Raw genomic sequence first — 15239 nt, forward strand, 5'->3', positions numbered from 1 at the left:
TTTGGACAAATGTGTTTTGTTTGTGTGCACATAAACGTGTCGCATCTGCATTTTGTTGCAAATCCTGTGATCTTGCAACGTGTGTTTGTACGTTATTCTAAATTGTTAACAGTTTTAACCAAAGTTTGAAGTAGTAAATATATTTTTGAAACATGTGCTTAGCAAGTACATGTGTCTCAAATACTGCATCACCATGCAGCAAAAATACCAAAACCGCAACCTTATAAAACAAAAATCCCAAGTTATTCTAAATTGTTAACAGTTTTAACATCTGCAGGATCAGATATTTAACTTTTTCTTCATTCAGCACACTGTTTAAAATAGCAAATACGTTTTAGAAGCAGGTATTGGAGTACCTGTGGCTCAAATACTTTATTACCATACTTGAAAAATAATAAAGCTACAACCCTAGAAGAAAAAAATCCCAAGTTATTTAAATTGTTAACAGTTTTAATATCTGCAGGATCAAATATTTAACTTTTTATTTGCTCAACATGCATTTGAAAATAGTAAATACATTTTAGAAGCATGTATCGGCGTACCTGTGGCTCAAATACTGCGTCACCATGCAACAAAAATACTAAAGCTGCAACCTTGGAAAATAAAAATCCTGAGTTATTTTAAATTAACAGTTTTAACCTCTGCAGGGTCAATTATTCCACGTTTTGTTCACTGAAGTATTTTGAAGTAGTAAATATATTTCAGAAGCATGTATCTAGTAAGTAAAATTCATTTATATAGCACCTTTTACAGATAAAACAATCACAAAGTGCCTTACAGCAATAATAAAATAGAAATAATATTAATAAACATAATTTTATAGATACAGTGGGTACGGAAAGTATTCAGACCCCTTGAAATTTTTCACTCTGTGTCATTGCAGCCATTTGCCAAAATCAAAAAAGTTCATTTTATTTCTCATTAATGTACACTCAGCACCCCATCTTGACCGAAAAAACAGAAATGTAGAAATTTTTGCTAATGTATTAAAAAAGAAAAACTGAAATATCACATGGTCAGAAGTATTCAGACCCTGTGCAACGACATTCATATTTAACTCACATGCTGTCCATTTCTTCTGATCCTCCTCGAGATGGTTCTGCTTCTTTATTGGAGTCCAGCTGTGTTTAATTAAACTGATTGGACTTGATTAGGAAAGGCACACACCTGTCTATATAAGACCTTACAGCTCACAGTGCATGTCAGAGCAAATGAGAATCATGAGGTGGAAGGAACTGCCCAAGGAGCTCAGAGACAGAACTGTGGCAAGGCACAGATCTGGACAAGGTTACAAAAGAATTTCTGCAGCACTCAAGGTTCCTCAGAGCACAGTGGCCTCCATAATCCTCAAATGGAAGAAGTTTGGGACGACCACAACTCTTCCTAGACCTGGCCGTCCAGCCAAACTGAGCAATGGTGGGAGAAGAGCCTTGGTGAGAGGGGTAAAGAAGAACCCAAAGATCACTGTGGCTGAGCTCCAGAGATGCAGTCGGGAGATAGGAGAAAGTTCCACAAAGTCAACTATCACTGCAGCCCTCCACCAGTCGGGGCTTTATGGCAGAGTGGCCCGACGGAAGCCTCTCCTCAGTGCAAGACACATGAAAGCCCGCATGGAGTTTAAAAAACACATGAAGGACTCCCAGACTATGAGGAATAAGATTCTCTGGTCTGGTGAGACCAAGATTGAACTTTTTGGTGTTAATTCTAAGCGGTATGTGTGGAGAAAAGCAGGCACTGCTCATCACCTGCCCAATACAATCCCTACAGTGAAACATGGTGGTGGGAGCATCATGTTGTGGGGGGGGTGTTTTTCAGCTGCAGGGACAGGACGACTGGTTGCAATTGAAGGAAGGATGAATGCAGCCAAGTACAGAGATATCCTGGAGGAAAACCTCTTCCAGAGTGCTCAGGACCTCAGATTGGGCCGAAGGTTCACCTTTCAACAGGACAATGACCCTAAGCACACAGCTAAAATAACAAAGGAGTGGCTTCAGAACAACTCTGTGACCGTTCTTGACTGGCCCAGCCAGAGCCCTGACCTAAACCCAATTGAGCATCTCTGGAGAGACCTCAAAATGTCTGTCCACCAACGTTCACCATCCAACCTGACAGAACTGGAGAGGATCTGCAAGGAAGAATGGCAGAGGATCCCCAAATCCTGGTGTGAAAAACTTGTTGCGTCATTCCCAAGAAGACTCATGGCTGTACGAGCTGAAAAGGGAGCTTCTACTCAATACTGAGCACAGGGTCTGAATACTTCTGACCATGTGATATTTCAGTTTTTCTTTTTTAATAAATGTGCAAAAATTTCTACATTTCGTTTTTTTTCTGTCAAGATGGGGTGCTGAGTGTACATTAATGAGAAATAAAATGAACTTTTTTGATTTTGGCAAATGGCTGCAATGACACAGAGAGTGAAAAATTTCAAGGGGTCTGAATACTTTCCGTACCCACTGTAGATATAATCCCAAATTATTTTAGATTGTAAGCAGTTTTAGTGTCTGCATGGTCAAATATTTAACTTCTCAAGTAGTAAATACATTTTAGGAGCATGTATATCCTGTAGGTTAGTTTTTCACTGCAATTTAAAGTCTGTTTTTTTGCAGTATGACACAAATATAATGCTCTAAATCCTAAAAAACTAAAGTTAAATAAATCTCTAATTATCTGTTTGGAAAACATGAAAGAAAACTACCTTGAATCAGGATATAGAGCATGTTTTAAAGTGTTATAAGTATTGATAAAAATGGTGAATCTGCATACTATATGAATCTGCGTGCATTTTTTAAATTTTATTTGTTTACATATCGTGTAAACACTGCCTGCAGTTCAGCCCGAAAATGAACGCATTTTAGTCTCATGTCTGTAATTTTTTCTCCGTTAACTACCTGTGGCTCAAATATTAAATCACCAACTACAACCTTTAAAAAAACAGTGATCCAAAACAGGTTATTCAGCTAAAATAAAAGCATAAAAAAGGTGTTAAAGTCTACTGTGTGTGCGTGTGCAGGCCCTGCTGTACTTCATCCACGTCATGGACCACATCACGGTGAAGGAGTACGTGATGGTTTATTTCCACACTCTGACCGGAGAACACAACCATCTGGACTCCGACTTCCTCAAGCACCTTTACGACATCGTGGACGCCAAGTAAGTGTGACGTTTTACTCACCTGAGCTGCAGCACGCTCCCTTTGTAAGAGCTGTGCATGAACCTTAAGCTGAGTGCATGCTGGGAAATGTTGTATTTCATACACACATGTGCAACATTTTGTAGTTAGATTTAAAGATTTTTGATGTTTTTTTGGACTCGGTAGACTGGGTTTCAAAGCATTTATCCTGTTTTTGCGCGTTTTTATTCTCTGTGAGCTCGTTTTTGACTGCAGTGCAAAGAGAAAATTGTGAATATATTTATTTTGTCAATCAGGCAGTCAGATTTTAGACCATAGACACTTTCTGCAACTTCTGGGCATTTTTTGCACATCTTTACTCACTGTGGGTTCATTTTTCTCTGCAATATGGTGCAATTGAGAGTTTAAGAATTGGTTATGGTAAAAAATAAAATGCTAGAGAGGAATGCTGGTATAAAGTTGTTAATCGTGCAAGTTAATACATTTATTTTATCAATCAGTCAGTCAGATTTTAGACTCTATAGACTCTTTTTCCAATTTCAGGCAGTTTTTTGCACATCTTTACTTAATGTGGGCTCGTTTTTCTCTGCAGTATGAAGCATAAGCTGCACAACCATGGCTAGAAGTAGAGACAAGTCAAAGATGACAAATTTATAAAGCAATAAATAATTCTAAAAGAAAAATGTAACTTTGTGAATTTTTTGTTTATTTGCTTATTTCAAGTTTTACCCCCCGAAGGCTCGTTGTTCACTGCAGTATAGTGTCGTTTTTTTGCAGTATGACAAATATAATCCTATAAATCATAAAAATCAAATTGAAAAAATCTTTATCTGTTTTAAAAAAAATAACTTGTAGAACATTTTCTAAAAAAAAAGTATTGAATCTGCATATTACAGACATTTAGCTACATGCATTTTTCATTTGCTTCCATACCCTGTAAACACGGCCTGCAGTTCACCTGAAAAGTTGGTGCATTTTAGTCTCGTGTCTGCAGTTGTTTTTTTTTTTTGTTATTTACCAAGTCTTCTTTAAAGGAAGAGATTTATTATTTGGAGAATATTTAAATGAGATGCGTACAACAAAGTGATTTTAATGAAAAACCACAATTTTAAGTTTAAATTTGATTTATTTTCCTGACAGAAGTTCACTTTGCACACCGTTTCAACATAGGTTTTTGTGTTTTTATAGTTTCTGGCTCTAAAGAATGTGTAACTATAGAAATAATCTGCCTTTCAACATGCTGGTTTTTAGAGGTTTAATGCATGTTAAATGTGTTTACTTTGGAGTCGAATTAGATCAGAGATCAACTTAGTTTTAATTTTTGTCTCACAATGATTGACAAGAAGGAAAAGTGTGAAACAGTTACTCCTTTAACCTCCCACTCAGCTGGAACTGTTTGTTCTGGGTTTACAGCAGAATTAGCATAAATAAACTCTGCTGCTGTTTTGAATACTCAGATGCACCAAAGAATCACAGAAAGTGGGTTTTTCTTTGAGGAATCGACCCAAAAGTCAGCAAAATTCCTTCATCTACGAAGGTTTGACAGCTCTTTAGAAGCTGAATTTGTTTCTTACGTAAGCCTATCCACTTGTTTTAGCTGAACAAAATGTGAAAAAGTTTCGAACCCAGTGACCTTATGGCTTTAAGATGAAAAATGCTGCGTCATCTTTGACGTTTTGCTGTCATTTGGCCTTCTGTTGACCTCTGCAGCCGCGTACGATGTTTACGCTGCAGCACGACACCACCGAGGCTGCGGTTTGTTTGGACGTTTTTTGGAAAAGAAAAAAAAAAAGCTTTTGTTTCGTTGCGGGTTTTTGGAAATCTGGCAGCCATATTTGGACGAGGAAATCCAACCTTGGAAGTGAATCCTTGAGGCTGATATATTGGCTGTGACTGAGCCGTAATCAAAGCTCTGAAAGCAGATCGTTGTTCTGAACTTATAGTGAAGCATTTCAGCTTTGGATACACCTTCTAATTTAATGTTTTGTCTTTATTTTTATGACTGTTTACATTGTAGACTCCCACTGAAGGCATCAAAACTATGAATGAACACAGATGGAATCATGTAGTAAACAAAGAAGTGTGAAATAAGTAAAGACATGTTTTATATTTTAGATTCTTCTTTGCACACTCCTAGCATTTTCTCCATGAGCTTTACGAGGTCATCACCTTAAATGGTTTTCAGCAGTTTAGAAGAAGTTCCCAGAGATGCTGAGCACTTGTTGGTCCTTTTGCCTTCACTCTTGCATTCAGTTCATAGATGGTTCCTGGTCGGTTTCTAGGTAGTTCATAGATGGTTCCTGGTCGGTTTCTAGGTAGTTCATAGATGGTTCCTGGTCGGTTTCTAGGTAGTTCATAGATGGTTCCTGGTCGGTTTCTAGTTAGTTCATAGATGGTTCCTGGTCGGTTTCTAGTTAGTTCATAGATGGTTCCTGGTCGGTTTCTAGGTAGTTCATAGATGGTTCCTGGTCGGTTTCTAGGTAGTTCATAGATGGTTCCTGGTTGGTTTCTAGGTAGTTCATAGATGGTTCCTGGTTGGTTTCTAGGTAGTTCATAGATGGTTCCTGGTCGGTTTCTAGTTAGTTCATAGATGGTTCCTGGTCGGTTTCTAGGTAGTTCATAGATGGTTCCTGGTCGGTTTCTAGGTAGTTCATAGATGGTTCCTGGTCGGTTTCTAGGTAGTTCATAGATGGTTCCTGGTCGGTTTCTAGGTAGTTCATAGATGGTTCCTGGTTGGTTTCTAGGTAGTTCATAGATGGTTCCTGGTTGGTTTCTAGGTAGTTCATAGATGGTTCCTGGTTGGTTTCTAGGTAGTTCATAGATGGTTCCTGGTTGGTTTCTCGGTAGTTCATAGATGGTTGTAGGTTTCTAGGTTGTTCCTAGATGGTTCCTTGAGGATTCATTCAAAGTTTTTACAATTTTCCAGACTAACTGACCTTCAGTTCTTAAAGTAATCATGGGCTGTCATTTCTCTGTACTTAGCTGATTGGCCCTTGCCATAATATGGATTCTAACAGTTGTCAAATTGGGCTGTCAGTTGTGTACCAACCTGACTTGTACACAACACAACTGATGGTCCCAACCTCATTAGGAAAGCAAGAGATTCCACACATTAACCTTGACAAGGCACAGCTGTGAAGTGAAACCATTTCAGGTGACTGCCTCAGGAAGCTCATCCAGAAAACAACAAAGCAGTAATCAAAGCAAAGGTTGGCTACTTGAGAAATTTAAAATGTAAAACATATTTAGAATTTTTTCACAATTCCTTGTTTGCTGCATAATTCCATATATCTTGCTTCCCAGTTCTGATGTCTTCAGTCTGTATCTACAATGTAGAAGGTAGTGAAAACTAAGAAAATCCATTGAATGAGAAGGTGTGTCCAAGCTTTTGACTGGTAGTTTTTTTTAAAGAAACACCCGACACATGCAGCCCAGAGGTCGGATCTGGATGTAAATCAGCGATTCTGTTATTTTTAAATTGTGAGCGAACTGGAGGATGTTTCTCATCACATTCACGGAACAACATCGCATCAAATACTCGCTGATTCATATGAGTCGTATCGATACCAGCGCCTCTGCCTTTGTAGTCGGCTATGAGGTTCACCACTGAGGAGTATTTTCATCAAGACTAATAGGAGCCACATCCTCAAAAAACAAAGCAGAGTCCTCTTCGTGTGATCTAAAGTAATATTTGTAAGGTTCCGACTTCTTGTTGTTATTAAATTATAGTTAATAAGATTTTCAGAATTCCCTTAATTTAGAGCAGAAAAGATTCTCCTGTTTTAACTTTACCAGCCACAGTTTTGATCAAACGGTTGTACGATTAGAGGCGATTTTCAAACATTTGGAATTGATTCACTTTCAATTTTGCCTCAAAATAACATCATTTATGTAATCTGAGGGTGTAGAACGAAGCATGTTGGACAAAGCCAGACTTTCTTTGTGTTCACCGGTTCAACAAAACCTGAAACTCACAGATAACAGACAACAACTTTCTTGGTCAACTGTAAAGGTTTTTTCATCAAACTCTGATTTCTTGGTGTTTTTTGCTCGTTTTTGCTCACTGTGGGCTCATTTTTCACTGCAGTATAAAGCAGAAGACACACAGCCATGACTAGAAGTAGAGAGAACTCAACATCGTCTTTTCTCTAGTATTACAGACGTTACCAGCAGCGTAAAACTGACTTGGCAGCAGATCAGGAGCAAACTTAAAAACATATTCATGCATTTTCTGCATCTCCAACTGAATGCATGTAGGTTTGTAGTACTGCAGCTGCTTGGTTTACTTGTTTTAGTAACATACAGCTCAACAGGTTTGCAGATCCACTGAGCCGAGAACGATGGTGAGCTAGTGATTTCACAAAAGAACCACCTTCATGGCAAAAATAAGCTGGTTTTATGCTCATTTTACATTCAGCATACTTGCTAATCACGTCATTTTGCATGCTGGTACAGCTCTCACTTTACCACTGTCAAACACTTGTTTTTCATTGTTTTTATTTATTTATTCCTGCCTTTATTCAGCTTACAACCGCGACCTGAGTACGTGATTTCATGCCATCTCATGTGGATACATAAAATAATAACATACACTAATGTTCAAAGGTTTGGGGTCATCCAGACAATTTCATGTCTTCCATGAAAACTCCCACTTTTATCCATGTGCTAACATAACTGCACAAGGGTTTTCTAATCATCAATGAACCTTTCAACACCATGAGTTCACACAATGTAGCATTAGAACACAGGAGTGATGGTTGCTGGAAATGTTCCTCTGTACCCCTATGGAGATATTCCATTAAAAATCAGCTGTTTACAGCTAGAATAGTCATTTACCACATTAACAATGTCTACACTGGATTTATCAGTCAATAAATGTTATCTTTATTAAAATAAACTGCTCCAAAACTACTAAAATATGACACAAGTGGTGATAAACTGGAAGGATCGTTTAGTGTTTAATCAACTGCAGGTTTAATAAGGCAGCTGAAACTAGATGAGTTTATGGTATAGCAAAATAATGTCACAGGGGTTTTTTTTCTATTAAACTGGAGGCTACTTAAAGAGAAACTGTGTGGCTTTATAACACCTTCCTAGTTCTTGTCTTTCTGTTTTCTCAAAACCGAGCAGCTTCCTGTGTCGCTGGGAAACTCCGAGCAGTCATCCTGCACCTTTCACCCCTCCTGGTTCATCTTTTCTGGTGCATTCAGCACAGCTTATTTCCATTTTTCTGTTGAGAAAACGTCTATTTTCTCAATGCTTACCCATTATATTACAGGATTAATCCCCTTAAATGCTGTTAAACTTTTTCCGTTGCTGTATTTCAGTGGAGATTAAAGGAAAGCTCCGCTAAAAATGCCCCATTCATGCAGTCATCGCTACCAAATATGAATGAAATCAGTGATTCATTCAGCTTCCTCTTTCGTCAGAGCAGGAAAACCCCGTTTAGTCATAAACTATAACTGATGCTTATTCATCACAGAGCCCAGGTTGAATGCTGCTTACCTTAAAATGTTATTTCACCAAAACTCTCAGAACGTTTGGACTCATGAAAGTTGCGGTTTAGATTTAGTTGTGCAACTTTAGACGTAGAAAACCTGCTGATTTCCTCTAAAAGACGGTCATTTAGCAGGCATTTTAGGTCTGGTTTTTTAGGGTTGCTTACAAAATCTGCTTTCTTTTTGCAGAATATTTTAAAAAGATGCATAGAATTAAATGATTTTGACAAAAGATTACAATTTTAACAGTTAAATGTTCATTTTTACCATTTTTTGTAAATGCAGTTCTTCCTATTTTTGCAGTTTCTGGCTTTGAAAAGCGGCAATATTTTTATTAAAAGATGCTCCTCATCTAGTTTTCATCGGATTAATGCATATTAAATGTATTTACTTAGAAATAAAATACAACATCAACTAGATACACATCAGCTTGGTTTTCATTTTTGATGGATTTTGAAGCACAAGCATGAAAATCTAGTTTAATGTACGGTAGGTGTTTTGGTGCCAAGCAAGTGTCTCGTGTTTTATGACATGTTTAGGGATCAAATTACATTTAGGTCTGATTTTTTTGTTATTTACCAAGTCTGCTTCGAGTGAATTATTTATTTTTGCAGAATACTTTAAAAAGTCACATAAAATGAAGCTATTTTGATGGAATATCACAATTTTAAGCCTAAATTCATTTTTGCCGTTTTTTTAATTTCACTTTTTTCTGTTTTTGCAGTTTGTGGCTCTGAACAATGGCGCTATTTTTAATAAAAGATGTTCTTCATCTAGTTTTCAGAGGGTTACTGCATGTTAATTGTGTTTACTTGAAGTCAAATACAACTCCAGTTATATCAGACATCAGCTTAGTTTTCATTTCTGATCAATTTTGAAGCACAAACATAAAAATCTAGTTTAAGTGTTAAGGTTCAGCAGGTCTCTGTGTTCTGGTGAATTTTCTTTTTCTGCTCTGCAAGCAAAGTGTCTCATGTGTTCTATCATGTTTAGGGATCAAATTCCATCTGTAGATGTTCAGCTTCTATTCCTGCCACAGCTCTTTTGTCAGGATGTGTGTCTCATTTTAAAGCAGGTTTCACTTCTTGCTGCTTTTCTGTTACACATTTAACCTCATTGATTGTCCAACTGGCTGCAGATGCGTTTTGGCTCCCAGTAACTTAGTAAGCCGACCCGAAGCCAGACATGAACAGAGAAGTTTCCAAAAGTGTTTGGCTAAGTGCGGATTTGTTGATTAGTTTCTGCAGGAGACAGATGAGTTTTGTTAGGTTCTTTATTTTTATCCTTTTTCTGTTTCATTTTTGATCAAACGGTGCAGAAAAAAAAACATCATGGTTCTAGACTTTTGGTAGAAATGTGTGTTTTTAGTTGGATTTCTGGTTGTTTGGTTGTTTTCAGTGGCAGCTGAATTTAAAAACAAAACATTTTATTCTAGTTTTCCACTTCTTTAAGGAAATGAAGCACTATAAGTTGAGTTTGTTTGTCCAGGAGTCCGTCTTGAACCATTTTAGTTTAGTTTTTAACTAATATCAATAAATTAATCAATAAATCAGACTATTTATTTAGCACGTGTCATACAAATGAACTGTAACACAAAGTAATTTACAGAAAAGAGGAATAAAAATGCAATAAAACTATACAAACAACCCTCCACCCCTCACTTTATAAACACAAAATGAGAAAATTATAAGAAATGAAAAAATCATAAAAAATTGACTACTAAACAAGACATTCAATAAACTAAAATATGTATGTAAGTGAACAATAGAAGAATCAATGACTAAAATTAGTTGTAATAATAGTAATAAACGAGTAGCCAATGAAAACCCAGCAAAAAATGAGTCTGGTAAAGGTTTTTTAATTAAACCTAAAGTCAGATAGTGTTGATGTAAAACACAAAGAGCCTTAAATTGTTTATTACCATAATAATGTTGCAGTTCTTGTCTTAAAATATGACTTTTTAATGTAGTTTTAGTTTCATTTTCTGCTTTAGAATTAGGTTGCAGACAGATGTTTTTAACATTTATCCAACCCACAACTGCTGTGACAATGAACAAACAGTGACTGAATTGTGGTGACTTCTGTTTAGGGATCAGTTTGTAAATGCAAGTTTGTTTGTGTCAGAGATTCACTGAGTGTTTTCATGCTTCCACTGTTGCATCAAAAGCAGAGATTAGCTCCAGTGATTTGGGAATCTTTGGCTTGTACCGGTTCGGTTTTTGCCTCCCGACTGCTTCTGCTGCCAGCGCCGTCAGAGCGTGACCTCCAGCTCGCTGTGCGGCGGTTTGCAGCCGAGGGTGAAGGGTTTGGACGAGGGTCGGACCTCCAGTTCCACGTTGAGATAACGGAGGATCCCTTCCTCCTGCTCCTGGGTCACTTAGTGCCAGTTCTTCAAGAAAACATAAACACAATCATGCAAAAACGTAATTTTTTAATATGTTTTCAATCGATACAAAAGACTTTCCCTTCAAAAAGTTTCAAAGAAATCAAACCAGTCCTTCATGAAGAAAAAATACTAAAAGTGGATTTTCCAGCTCCAAAGCTAGTTTAGGAACACCTGTGGCAGTCATTTAGTTTTGAGAACATTTTGATCCGGCAAAACTAAGTTGTTTGTACCCCCAACTTAAAATAGGGTTCAAAAGGTTCACAGATCTGTAAAATTACAGAAATAATCAAGAAGAGAATGAGAAAAACATCAGTAGAAGACTCAGATAAATACTGAATTTAGAGTGCAGTGCTCCTCCAAGGCTGCTCAGTTGTATCATTTCTGACGGCTGAGATGTTGAAAAAATTTGTGGCAAATATCACGGCAAAATAAAATGTGGTCATTTAATATGGAGATATCCACTAACAAAATGATATTATGCTGAGCACAAGTGTGTGTTATGCATGTGTACATTATGTACGGATACCAAATTGAGTGACCTAAATATGTAGCGGGTGGCAGGAATTGATGGGACTCAGAAACACCCCCACAGTTTAATCAATTGTTCCTTGTGTGATTTCTGATGGATAAGTCCCGATAACTCCTCAGCAGTAGATTTGTAGTAGGATCACAATCATGTGATCGTCAGCAGGCAGCTGACGTAGTGTTCACTTGTTGTCATGGTTACAATGAGGCTGTGCAGCTATCTCACAATGATACAGAAATCTTTAACAAGTCCGTGGTTTCAGACTATAAGCTGCATCACTGCCAAAATCTAATCAGGTGGTCCTTGTGTCATTTCTGACCTTCAACGAAAATTTCATTAAAATCCGTTAGTTCGTTTTTGAGTAATGTTGCTAACAGACAGATAACCAGACAAACATACATCAATCAACACATAACACCGCTGTGTTCCTTGGCAGAGTGATAAGGGAATCACTTAGCGCTGCAACTACTTCTTCAACTACTAAAAAGTGGAAAAAGGAAAACATCCTTTAATTTCCATCTCTTTCAGTGTAAAGATTTGGTTTCTTTGCTCCTCTATGACAGTAAACGATTATCTTTGGGTTTTGGACAAAAGAAAACCTTGGAGAAGCACCATTTGAGTTTTACAAACCCAACAACTAAAGGAAATAATCTACAAATCAATCAACGATGAAAATAGTCAGTAGTTGCAGCCCAACAACCACTTCAGAACTGATGTATCTTATGCACAAGTTCACAAGGTTTTCAAGTTTTCAAAGTCAGGGTTAATCCCCAAACTTCACATGTTTAGAAAGAAGAATTCTTTCTGTCTTTACCGATTTCTGTGACGATCTGTCTGGTAGTTATTGAGAAACATAACTTTGGATGAACTTTGCTGAAGCTTACCACTATTGCGGTTAAAAATACCCAATGTAGCTGACCGCCATTTATCATCAGATGGTTGAATAACAGGATTTTTGTTAAACTGCTTTAAATCCAGAAGTTCTGGGTAAATCAAACACAGTAAAAAGAGGATATTTGGTATTTTTTCCTGTGAAATTAGTCAAGATTCAGTTAATCCTGTTATTCTCCTTAACGCCATCCCTCCATGCTTTTTATGTGCAACCTTTACCCTTCGTTTTAATGTGAAATCTCTCCCGAAGGTGTCTCAAACTTCCCAAGCGGAGCCATGAATTTCTCGCCTATAACCTACTTCAATGATCTACAACATTTTCATAGCCCACTGTTGTTTCAAAGGTCGACTTGTTCCCTCTAAAAAGATCCAGTTAACGGAACCTTCAAAACCAACAATGCACCGGTCCAGTTTTATTTTTTCTAAAACTTTCCGACTTCCTCGTTCTCTTTGTTGCTCTTCGCCTGCAGAGAGGCAAAAGACAGATCTCTATAAATGTTAGAATTAAAAGATCATCTTTGTGAGTCATAATGCCCAGTTCCTTTGCAATGACATAAGAACAACACCATGGCTCACTGATGTATTTTTAAAAGATTGTAGACAAACAACTGAGCTCACTGCACACAGAAATAAGATATTCAACTTCGGATTCACACATACTTGTTAAGGATCAATTAATTGGTATTTTTTGTTGGCTTTTTTGACAGAATATCTTTATGTCCATGATGTGTTTTTCTTGTGATTGATGTTTATGTTAGCTTGGATGGAACATAAGAACTGTGTAGTTAGCATTGGCATCATAATCTAAAGTGTGCATGCAATTCCAGCCTTTTAGACAATATGTTTGCTAAAAGTTTCCAAGCCGATTAACAGGCTCATCATCTCTGAAGTTGTGGGGTTTTTTTGGAGAGCAAACCTGCATCTTTTGGAAACCCAACTGGAGTCATTTCGGACAATTGATCCTTCTTTAAATTACCTAAGTTTTCCCCTGTTTTTATTTCAGAAACAGTGAGTCACAACCTTGCTGAAAAGTGTTCTTCCTCTTCTGGTTTGTGTTTTGCAGGTTTAAGAAGAATCTGAAGGCCTTCTATTTTGTCCATCCAACATTTCGCTCCAAGGTAGGATTGGTTTCACTTTGCAGTGTCAGCAGAGCTTATTTTAGGGGTGGATCGAAGAGTTCTGAGACTATCCATTGTGGGGCATGGAGCGTCTTTTTGTTCCTTCTGTTCCATCAACATCAGGACTTGTACTGCACACTTCTTTTTTACATTTCATACTTTTCTACCACATTTGCCAAGCATCTGTTAGCCTAATTTTGTCTCACTGCGCACAACCTAATGCCACAACTTTGATGCATTGTGCAAATTAAACTCCCAAACCCACTTAACCTTGCAAAATTGACCTCCAAAAGCAACACAGTTATTTTAATAGCTCAGTAATCTGGTGTCTGACTCTTTAAATTTTGAATGATCACGTCCTTTTACAAAGCCCCAACAGTCTAAAGATGGGTGTTATCCAAGAATCACCATAATTTCCATCAAACCGTTTGTTTAGGTGCTTATCTGGTTCCAGTGGAAAATTTAAAAATTGTAAATATTTTGATGTTGGCAAAGAAAAACTGTCCTTGAGTGTTTTCTGGTTTATATCAGTTGCTCAACTGTTTACAAGAACTGAAGAACCTTTTTGTTCCATTCGCCAGATTCTCCCTTTTGATCATTAAAGTTTCATTAGAGTTAATCTAGTTGTTTCTTCAGAACGCTGAACAGTTTCCTCTTTGGCAAGATTAACGTCTTGATAACATAAGATCCATTGATGACTGATGAAGTCCTTTTCCTTCTTCCTCTTTCTTTGTTTTCTGTACAGGTCTCAACATGGTTCTTCACCACCTTCAGTGTTTCTGGCTTGAAGGACAAAGTTCGCTACCTGGACAACCTGCAGCAACTCTTCACCTGCATCAGACCTGAGCAGATCGACATCCCTCCGTTTGTGCTGGAGTATGACGCACGAGTAAGTAGGACTCATAAGAAACGTGAACAAAAGTTTCCATCCTTTTGTAAATACCATGTATATTGTGGCAGTCATGAGTTTCCACTGACTACCCAGCAGATTTTGTCATATTTCTAGAAGACCTTTAATAAATCTCTGAAAGAACCAAAATACATGACTTCTGTTGTGACAAAGATTCCTGTGTTACAATGATTCCATCACAGAAAATTATAGTCAAAATACAGCAACTTGAATTATCAGTTTTGATGATGTAGAAAGTTGTGCTTTCTTAGTTTCATGACCTCTTAGCTTCTCATGAGCGATTACAATTGACTACAGCTGCAGACTCCCGAGACAATTTAAGTAGAACCCATTAAATCCACTCATTAGACTCTGAGGAGTTCAGCAAAGATCTGAAAAATCAAATTATTGACTTGAACATGTCAAGAAAGTCACTTGGAGCCATTTTAAATCAGCTTCAGAGAGTAATATTAACAGTGCAATCAACTGTATGTATAAAGTTCATGGTACAGTTGTGTTGCTGCTACAGTCATGAAGAAAACACAGACTTATCACCTGCAGCTGACAGACAATTGATCAAGATAGTAAAGAGCGAAGAGATGCCTTCTGTGGTCAGACGGAAAAAAAATGAGCTATTTGGCCACAATGATCAGAAATATGTTTGGAGGAGAGAAGCTGAGGCCTTGAAATCCAAGAACACCAAACCTACCATCAAGCATGGAGGTGGTAGTATCATGCTCTGGGGCTGTTTTACTCTGTGAAGGACGTTTCCATCGTTCACTTGACCGAAGCATACCTGTG

At 37.5% G+C, this 15239-nt stretch overlaps 1 protein-coding gene across 3 annotated transcripts in view; it reads left to right on the top strand.

The window, feature by feature from the left end:
* The window catches only part of gdap2 (ganglioside induced differentiation associated protein 2), a 50639-nt gene that overhangs the window by 22563 nt on the left and 12837 nt on the right, over positions 1-15239 (top strand). For all 3 annotated transcript variants that reach the window (XM_051959132.1, XM_022214300.2, XM_022214301.2), the window contains exons 11-13: positions 3011-3150; positions 13495-13549; positions 14295-14438. In XM_051959132.1, coding sequence (XP_051815092.1) covers positions 3011-3150; positions 13495-13549; positions 14295-14438 — 339 coding nt within the window. The remainder of the gene's footprint in view (positions 1-3010; positions 3151-13494; positions 13550-14294; positions 14439-15239) is intronic.

This window comes from Acanthochromis polyacanthus, chromosome 14 (genome assembly GCF_021347895.1).
Source record: "Acanthochromis polyacanthus isolate Apoly-LR-REF ecotype Palm Island chromosome 14, KAUST_Apoly_ChrSc, whole genome shotgun sequence".
NCBI lineage: Eukaryota > Metazoa > Chordata > Actinopteri > Pomacentridae > Acanthochromis > Acanthochromis polyacanthus.